This window comes from Henckelia pumila, chromosome 3 (genome assembly GCF_033568475.1).
Source record: "Henckelia pumila isolate YLH828 chromosome 3, ASM3356847v2, whole genome shotgun sequence".
Taxonomy (NCBI): Eukaryota; Viridiplantae; Streptophyta; class Magnoliopsida; order Lamiales; family Gesneriaceae; genus Henckelia; species Henckelia pumila.
Genome location: NC_133122.1, coordinates 150,705,262 through 150,714,555, shown reverse-complemented (window position 1 = coordinate 150,714,555; position 9,294 = coordinate 150,705,262). Strand labels below are relative to the sequence as shown.

The 9,294-nt window shown below is 29.0% G+C and overlaps 1 protein-coding gene across 1 annotated transcript; it reads right to left on the bottom strand.

The window, feature by feature from the left end:
* Positions 1 to 3,452: 3,452 nt before the first annotated feature.
* Positions 3,453 to 9,059, bottom strand: LOC140892745 (70 kDa peptidyl-prolyl isomerase-like). Its single transcript, XM_073301721.1, has 12 exons — positions 8,825 to 9,059; positions 8,599 to 8,685; positions 8,209 to 8,469; positions 8,054 to 8,131; positions 7,811 to 7,891; positions 7,538 to 7,732; positions 7,384 to 7,470; positions 7,170 to 7,297; positions 6,740 to 6,860; positions 6,478 to 6,626; positions 4,089 to 4,216; positions 3,453 to 3,716 (listed from the first exon to the last, which is right to left on the bottom strand). Exons 1-12 carry the CDS (start codon positions 8,979 to 8,981, stop codon positions 3,614 to 3,616), a joined length of 1,575 nt encoding a protein of 524 aa, XP_073157822.1. The 5' UTR covers positions 8,982 to 9,059; the 3' UTR covers positions 3,453 to 3,613.
* Positions 9,060 to 9,294: the final 235 nt, after the last annotated feature.

Sequence of the window (9,294 nt, the reverse complement as noted above, 5' to 3'; positions counted from 1 at the left end):
GGATCAAAATCACTGAAAATTAAAAATTAGTATACCAAAATCAAATTTTGAAAAGTTAATGGACCAAATCAAAAAATAGACAACTTATTGGAAAAAAAAACATTTTCCCATTTAAATATTATGTTTCTTGTGTTATAGATGTTTGAATGTTAACTTAGATATCGGTATATTCAATTAGAGTTTAATATCAGTACCATTATGTAAGTTTATTAAACAAATTTGGTCGCTTTACGTTATATAAATCAAACAATAATACCAATATATTGATTCACTGTAAAAAAATGCACCTCCCGTTAGCGTATTTATTTAACCGTAAGATGGATAAATCCGAGCTGTTTTAAAGTAAAATCCTCCCTATCAAATATCCATTCAAGGGTATTTGTGGGCTTGTGACCACGCCAGGGGTGTTACTCCGATTAACACTCCGACCGGTGTGGCATAAATTAGGTCAGATATTCGATCTCTTTGTTAATGCATTTGCATTTGTTATCATTTTATTAACAATACTATATATTTAGTAAACTAATTTAAAACTTTGAAATGTAAGTATTTTGTTTTGTCCCATTATGTTGTATGAACGCAAGGCCAACGTGCACAACAAAACAGGTTGGATAATTTTAAAGAAAAATGCTATATACGTACAATGAATAATATTACACACAATGTTAGTAATTACTTTTGAAATTATCAAATTATATTAATGAAAAGATATTTTAATTAAAATATATTTAAGATATTTTTGTAATTTCAATTGTAATATGTAACCATATATATGTTCGACCCTAGTTATACATATATGATATAACATAACTCAATCAAGGAATATAAATTTCTATGCAGTATCCAATTAGCGGAATGGCTTTATTCGAGAAGTACCATAGGTCACCATTGAGCATCCGAGAGCTCATCAGCAATTATTCGGCGGAATGTTCCATATAGAAACTTTGAGGAGACAGATATCAAATAGAACGAGTTTATAACATGTACAATTCAAATATTTAAATGATAAACGTTCAAACACCATGTATCGATCCTTCTCTTAGTAAGGACAATACTGTAGAACTTATATAAGTTAATACTCGATAAATTAATCTCTATAATATAATAATTTTCTCTCTCCCCACTTAGGCCAACTTGCTAAATTAATAATTTCGATAAATTAATAAGATAAGTGGAAGACTATTATATAAATTTGTGTGGTCTCATCAATGTCATAAATTAATAATTATATAAAATTACAAGCATAACTAGGATATATTAGTGAAATATGATTATTTGTTATCTTAAGTTTTCTTGAAATTTAAATTTAGTTAATTTCATCTCTAAGTTTTAATTTTCTCAAACCATATATACGTACGGAGTGAATTATATTCACATTATACAATAAAAGTTATTAGAGTAGCCAGTAAGTTTTATTCGATTAGTCAATACAATAAATATATTTTAATTATTAAAAAGAGTAATATCGTTTACTTGTTTTATAAATATATATGCCAAGTGAATTTTATTATTTTATATTGAGAACTTGATATGAATATTAATAAAACAAATTTTTTTTTGTATATAATCAAATCTATGTTCGCTAAATCAAAAAACACTTTTTAAAATAATAATTTATTAATTTATCGATTAATTAATATCTCTTTAATTTAATAAATATTAAAATCTCAATATTATTAATTTATAGACATTTTACTGTTATCTCCCAATGTATGTAAAGGCTGAAAATAATAGTTAATTACTTTTTAAATTATATTTTAAATAATTCATCATATTTTAATTTTTTTTCATGTCTTTCTATTATATAATTTTTTTTCCTCACATTAAGTAGGGTCCTAAACTATTGAATATTTACATTTTGATTTATACTTTATTATTTTGCACAAACATCATTTAAAAAAAATGCAAATGCAACATATATATATATGTTTTGAGTGTTTGTATTCTTACCAAATCAGAACTATATGCGTACAACTTTATCCAGAGCGATATAATATGGTTTGAATAATGAGGGGATACATGTATAATCTCATGTGTGAAACTATATATTATATTATATGATAAAATATAATTCAGTTAATGATGCTCTAAATTATTTCCGCTACCATATTTTGGAAATATTATATAAGATATATAAAATTTCAGAGAAATTCAACCAATTAGGAATCTTTATTTTAGATTTTATTTTTGCTGGAACTGCAATTGCCTTTATATGATTGCTAAATAACTCGGATATGTCAAACAAATTTTATTTATTTTTCCTTAAGAGAACATTTTAACATGCATGTAAAGTTGAATAAGCAAGTTCTTATGTGGTTTTCTCACAATTTAATTTGTATACATTAGTATATTCAAATTTAAATTATCTGCACTCGTCCTGTGTTTTATGGAAAATATTCAATCTAATCTTCTAATACCGTTTGGTTCGATGATAGGATAAATAGTACTTGGATAAGTAATATAATGTAATATAAAATAAATAAAAAATTATAGTTAATATAGTATTTGATTGATAGATTATAGTTTATTTGATTTGATTGATTGAATTTTATATAAAAATAATAAATTACCATTTTGTCCTTTTTAAGAATAAATAAAATATAAATAATATTTTTTATAAGGATAATATAGTAATTTAAATTCAATGATTTGATTGATATAAGATAAATGATTAATGATTTAATTGATGTAAGATAAATAATTAATAGATGGATAAATAATATGACGAGAAGAACAGAGTATTGGATAGGATAAAGTATACCATGATTAATTGTACTGATACCAAACAAGCCCAGTTGTCATGTTTTTTGTTATGGTTCTCTGTGTTTTACTCAATATATGTATAGGATATCGTTTTTTTTGCTTTATCAAAAGCTAGCTATAGCTTGTAATAAACGTGCAAATCAAATATTTCAAAATCGCACAACAGTTCAATCGTCACGTTTTAATTGTTTTAACTAGTAGGGACAATTATTGCATCCAAAATCTCCCTCAAAATAATAACACTCCCTGTAATCAATTGGAATCAATGAATTTTTTGGCTTTGACATCAATTGTAGAATCGAGCGCTTCCTAATTTACTAAAAGCTATAACTGATGGTAACAATACAACTCAATCTTTTAAAATTTCTTAACAATTCAAACGTCACATTTATCTGACTCTACCCATCATGGACAATTTACAAAACAATTAATGCAACTTTACTTTTTGTTTATTTTTAGTCATTTTTATTAGAATGCTGGTCTGAAATTAAAAAAAATATTTATTCGATGGACACCCATATTTTTTTTGTAACATGCTACATTTTAGTTTATTTTTATAAATTTAGTTCCTGACATACCAAAATTCCAAATGTAATAATCGCTATGGTCTTTCCTACTAATCTATGAATGCACATAAACAGAGGCACACACTTTCTACATGATATAATTAGGTCACCTCAACATTTTCTCCATATCATGGAGATTATGAGACCATGAATCGAATTCTTTCACAAAATAATAAAGCTAAAAAAATGATTTGATCAGTTGACAAATTAAAATCAATATTATAGTCGATAATAATTGGTCGACGCTAGACCTTATAGAGAGCACATGCACTTAGCTAGCAAGCTTAACTCATGATACTTGAAATCATAGTATTATAAATTCTTGATTCTTCTTGGCCATATTGCCTTAGTTTCTCCTTCAACTTCTTGTATATCATCTTCACATCCCTAAAATCCCATTATTAAAGTTCATTTGTGATAAATTCTAGCGTAAAAACGCAGGCGATGCATTTGTAAAACATATATATTATTTTATTTTTGTAAGCAAAATGTATATTGGAGGTGGTGAAATTGGATATGGTGGAATAGTGCAATTGTGGTTGAAGGCGATTAATATAGATTGAATCATAGTAGTTTTACGGTTTTTTCCATTTGAAATGGTGAAGTCAAGAAAAACCATATTATATTTTTCGAAGAGGTTCATGTCATGTATTATAATATATATAAAAAAATATTTGTAATTTCTAAATACGATTTGTAGGACAAGACAATATTTAAATTAAATATGTATATATGTATATATGTACGTATGAAACATACTTGTTGTTTGGATCAAGGGCTAGCACGTTCTTAATATCTTCCTCGGCTTTATCCAAATCCGATGTATTCATATATGCTTGGGATCTTCTGAAGAGAGCTTTGACATTAAAGGGTTCCGACTCTAATACCTGTTTTGGTAACACTAATTATCAATAATGGAGGGGGGAAAGAGAAAAAAGAAAAAAATAAAAAAAGAAAGAAAAATAAGCATGTCTCTTGGGAGACGATCTCATAATTTTATATTTATGAGACGAGTCGATCTGATCTATATCTGCAATGAAAAATCATAATTTTGACATAAATAATAATAACTTTTTATGATTCGGATCCGAGATTTGTCTCACCAATTAATGACAGTTGAGACGATCTCGTTGTAGTATTTCATAATAAGATAAATTAATAAATTGAAATAATTTTCCGTCATAAATTTTTGTTGTAATTTTCATTTTGAACTTGGGATCGAATTTTGTTGTAACTGAGTTTTCAATTCAAGACCTCGTCCCAAGTTTTAAACTTGGAAAAATTGCTTTTTTGGTCCTATATGTTTATCATTTTGCGATTTTAGTCCTTTATATTTTCAGATTTCAGTTTTAGTCCGCTATCTTTATTTTTTTTGGCAATTTTAATCCTTTTTCCGACGTGGCACCAATTCAGTGCTGACTTGGAGCTGACGTGTACAGTGTCACGTAAGCATTTTTGAATAAAAAGGACCGGAATTGCCAAAAATCAGAACATGTAGTACTAAAACTAAAATGTGAAAACATAGAGGACCAAAATCGCAAAATGACAAATATAGATGACTAAATTTGCAATTTTCCCTTTTAAACTTGGGGACTTAGATCCTCTACAGTGGGGCTACCACAGCACCATATGCTGTGGTATAGTAATTTTGGTAACAAAATTAATTTATGGCAAATGTTTAAAATTTGGTTTTATTAACATTTTTTATGTTTCCACATCTGATAATTTAAATGATTTATTATTCAAATTTTAAATTTAGTATATGGAGATTAGTAACAAAAATTAATGATTTATTATTCAAATTTTAAATTTAGTATATGGAGATTAGTAACAAAAATTATATTAATAAGTTGATAGAATATTACAATTGATAAATTAATGATTAGCATGGCATTAAAAAATTAATTTACGGGTAAATTTAATATTAATTTTTTTTAAATTTATTTTATATGAACTAATATATATTTATATTAATATATATAATTTAGTTCTATTAAGTTAAATTAATGATTTTAAATTTAAATATTATTATATTAATGATAAAAATTTATTATTTAACAATTTCTAATTATTTTGACTTAAAAAAAATTAAGTAAACAAAAAAAAATAGTTGAAGGACAAATTTTTGAGATATTGAATTCCGGTTAAATTTATAAAATTATTGTTATAAGTTTTTTTTCCCACAAGTACACGTTTTTTAGTTTTCAATTTCATCAAATCACTATTATTTTACATTAGCAAAAAAATAATAATACTACTTTTTATTTGTAATTTTATCATCATTAATTATTATTCTATGAAATAAAAATTATGTATCAATCTACATAATAATACAAAGTAATAAAGTAAAACAAATTTTAAATTTAGAAAAACAAATCATTAAAATTTTCAAACGTGGGAACATAAAAAAATGAGCAAAACCAAATCTTAAAAAATTACCATAAATTAATTTTGTTACCAAAATTAATCCCACAGCATATGGTGATGTGGGAGTCCCCACTGCAGAGGATCCAATTCCTATAAACTTGGACGTCTAATGACTATATATCAGTCGCTATAATTTTAAATTGTGAATAATGTCATGATTATATTTATAACTTCAAAATATCACTGACAGACCCTAATCTTCATAGACAAAATAATTTTTTTCCCTGATTAATTGGACCAATTTTGGTTTGATCAATTAATTTTTTTAATGTTTGATTTTGATGTTTTAAATATCTGAAAATTAAAAATTAATGTATAAAAATCAAACTTTTGAAAATTTAGTGGGTCGAAACCCAAAATTGAAAAATCAGTTCTCCAAAAATCTATTTTCCGGTCTTTTTGCAGTTATGTAGTACGAAAGGGTTTTGTCTATGCTGTCTCATTTGGGCACTATCCGAATGAGGATCTAACGGTCCATTTTTTTTTGCACGTGAATATCTCAAATGCAAAAAACAAGGGCCGTTGGATGCAGCACATGGACAATGTCCATGTGTTAGCATAGACAGACCCGTGAAAGACTGGGGATCTAACGGTCCATTTTTTTTTTTTTTTGCATGTGAATATCTCAAATGCAAAAAACAAGGGTCGTTGAATGCAGCATATGGACAATGCCCATGTGTTAGCATAGACAGACCCCTGAAAAACAGGTAAAAGGAGAGACCTTTGTGCAGAGTCGTGTGGCCTCGACATAATCTCCCGATTTCAATTTGCACGCCGCATTGTTCAGATAACACAATAATCTCAAAGAATTGGCCTCCACTTTCTCTTCATGATTAAAGGAATGGTTGTATTCAATCAACTTTGAACCCTGTTAACATGTAGAAAATTTTGGAAATATTTAATTCAATGATGAGGAAAAACAACCAAATAATTTTTTAAAAGAAATTAGTGATATTTGGTTTTGAAACATAGACCACATTCCTCTTCATACTTCTTAGAGGCAAGTTGAAATTTCCCATCTTTGAAAAGTATATTTCCTTCGTTTTTGTTTTTTGCACAGGCTTTTAATCTTTCTTGAGTGTCCATTTTCCAAAAGGGTTTTTCCTGTAGCCAACAAAAATTTATATCAGATAACACACAACAGGCAAATAAACAAACTAATATTTGATAGATACATAAAAGAAAGTGAAAATATATAGTCGTTTTGGTACTTTATGTTGTCATGTTTTCTGTTTTCGTCCTCTATCTTATCAAATTTTGGTTTTATTCTCATAATTACTTGATTTTTAGTCCTATTTTACCCGACACATTATCGGATATGTAATCAGTTTTTCAATATTATATCAGTATTTTCAGGTGTCACGGTACTACACACAAAAATGAAATAAACAAAAGTTAGTTTAGTATGTGGACCTTGAAGAAGTCGATCAATTCGATTTCATAAGTTAAAGAAGCTTCAATATCAGAAGTGATTTTGACTATAGCAGCTTCCCCTTTTTTCATAGTCATAATTGCTCTATCCAAATCCTTGTTCATTTCCTCTGCCATCAATCGAACACGAGCACAAGTATAAATTTTTTTTTCCTTTAATTACCAAAATACAATCCATAAACATGTAGTTCCCTACCTTGCGCGCAAATATATTCAAAGGGTTCTGCATCAGATCCTTTCCTTTCAAATATGGTACCATTTTCAAGTTTACCAATACAAGTTACTGCAAAATATTCAACAAAGAATCAGGTCATTTATGTATAAATCCCTTTTTTTAGAATTTTTTTTACCTTTCACACGAGATCCCTCGTTAGGACGATCAAATCCTTCGCCTGTTTTCATTAATTTCTTCAAAATTTTCTTATCTCCGTCGATCTCAACAACGCTTCTCCAAGATATCAATTCGACGCGAATGATCAAATTTGAGTAAGGAGAGACAGTATCACCCTCTATAGGCATCTCATTTTTGCTATGCCTAAGACCATCTAGAAATTAAAGTTAACTTTAATGCACTTAAATCATGTTTTTGTTGGATCACATTATTGTGTTTTTTTAATACTTACGAGAGAACTTAACCAACAACTCTGCTTCCTCTCCTTTCCTCATGGTTTTCACGGCTTTGGCCATGGCGGGACATAGATGGCCTGACGAACATCAAAATAAATTCAAAACGGAGAGATTTTAGAAATGAATTTAAAGTTCGAATTAACTCTATTTGTTAGTAAATAAGAAACTTTTTATTTTATTTTATTTTATTTTATGACTTACAAATGAGAAATCATGGGATATGAGGAACATGGACTCACCATCCGTGAGAGAAAATTCCAAGCCTTTATCACATTGAGAGACTATGGTACCATTTTGATTTCTAGCAACATACTTGACTGCAAGAATTATAACATGGCAATGAATCAATATGTATGCGTGTGTGTATTCTAGTGTGGATATACATAAAAATTACCAAAAACTTCATCTTGATAATTGGCAGTAGCCCATCCCTCTCCTTCCCTGATAATCTTCTTCAAAATCCCTCCATCTCCTGAAATCTCTCTAATGGGGTACCATGAAATCAACTCGACATCGAATATCAACGTCGAATCGGGAGGAATTTGAGGTGGGCATCCCTTTTCTCCATATCCCAATTCTGGTGGAATTGTGAACACTGATCTTTCACCTTTCCTCATTGTGGCGATTCCTTCATCCCATCCTTCGATCACTTCACCTGTCCGATCAATTTTGCACCATTTTCAAATGCAATTTTCGAAGAAACAGAGCAAATCCACCAAAATAAGCACCACATAACACTGTCAAAACTTCACTAGAATCTGACAAACAAGTACTCAGAACACACATTGGCCTAATTTGAATGTGAAGGGTACTCCTCTATCCCGGCTCGAGTCGAAATTGTCTCCATCTTTAAGCCTCACACTGTAATGAACTGAATCAAGAAACAGAGTTAGCCGATTAATCAATTTTGTATATACATCCCACGTCCTAATCCGTACCATAAAAGAGAAAGATACGCGATAAAACGTGGTTTTCGGAACAAGATTTGGTCTTTTACACGAATCATTTACCTTGAACTTCATCGCCAGGGGTTGGGGTCTGCCATGAAATTCCTTTCCGAATTATCCTTTTTAGCAGATTTTTAGCACCAATGGTGATCTCCGGAATATCTGAAACTTTCGCTTCGGTCTTTAAGGAAAGTGCATCCTTAGATGCAATGAGTGCCATTTTTCGTTTTAGTTTCCTGGTGTATGGGGAGTGATAGAGTAGAAGATAAGAGAAAGTAGTTGTGTGTATTGAAGATAAGCCGTTAGTTTCCCTCCTCTAATTAGTTTTCGGTTGGCAGTCAACGGTAAGTACGTGGGTTTGGGCAATACTGCATAGTTTCGTGATACATTTTTATACTTGATGTTGATTCATCTGAATATGCCATAGTTTTGTTTGGAATTCAAATAATCATATGGATGTTACATATAAAAATGCATCGTGATTGTCGATATAGCATAACCCGAGCCCACACACTTTAGGTTGACTGATACTT

Bases quoted from the DNA above. Each gene is read 5' to 3' on its own strand.
- LOC140892745 (XM_073301721.1), bottom strand. From the start codon at position 8,981: ATGGCACTCATTGCATCTAAGGATGCACTTTCCTTAAAGACCGAAGCG. The intron at 6,627-6,739 runs AGGAATGTGGTC...CTACATGTTAAC, and splicing joins TGCCTCTAAGAAGTATGAAG to AGGGTTCAAAGTTGATTGAA. The intron at 3,717-4,088 runs GTATGTTTCATA...ATGGGATTTTAG, and splicing joins GCCCTTGATCCAAACAACAA to GGATGTGAAGATGATATACA.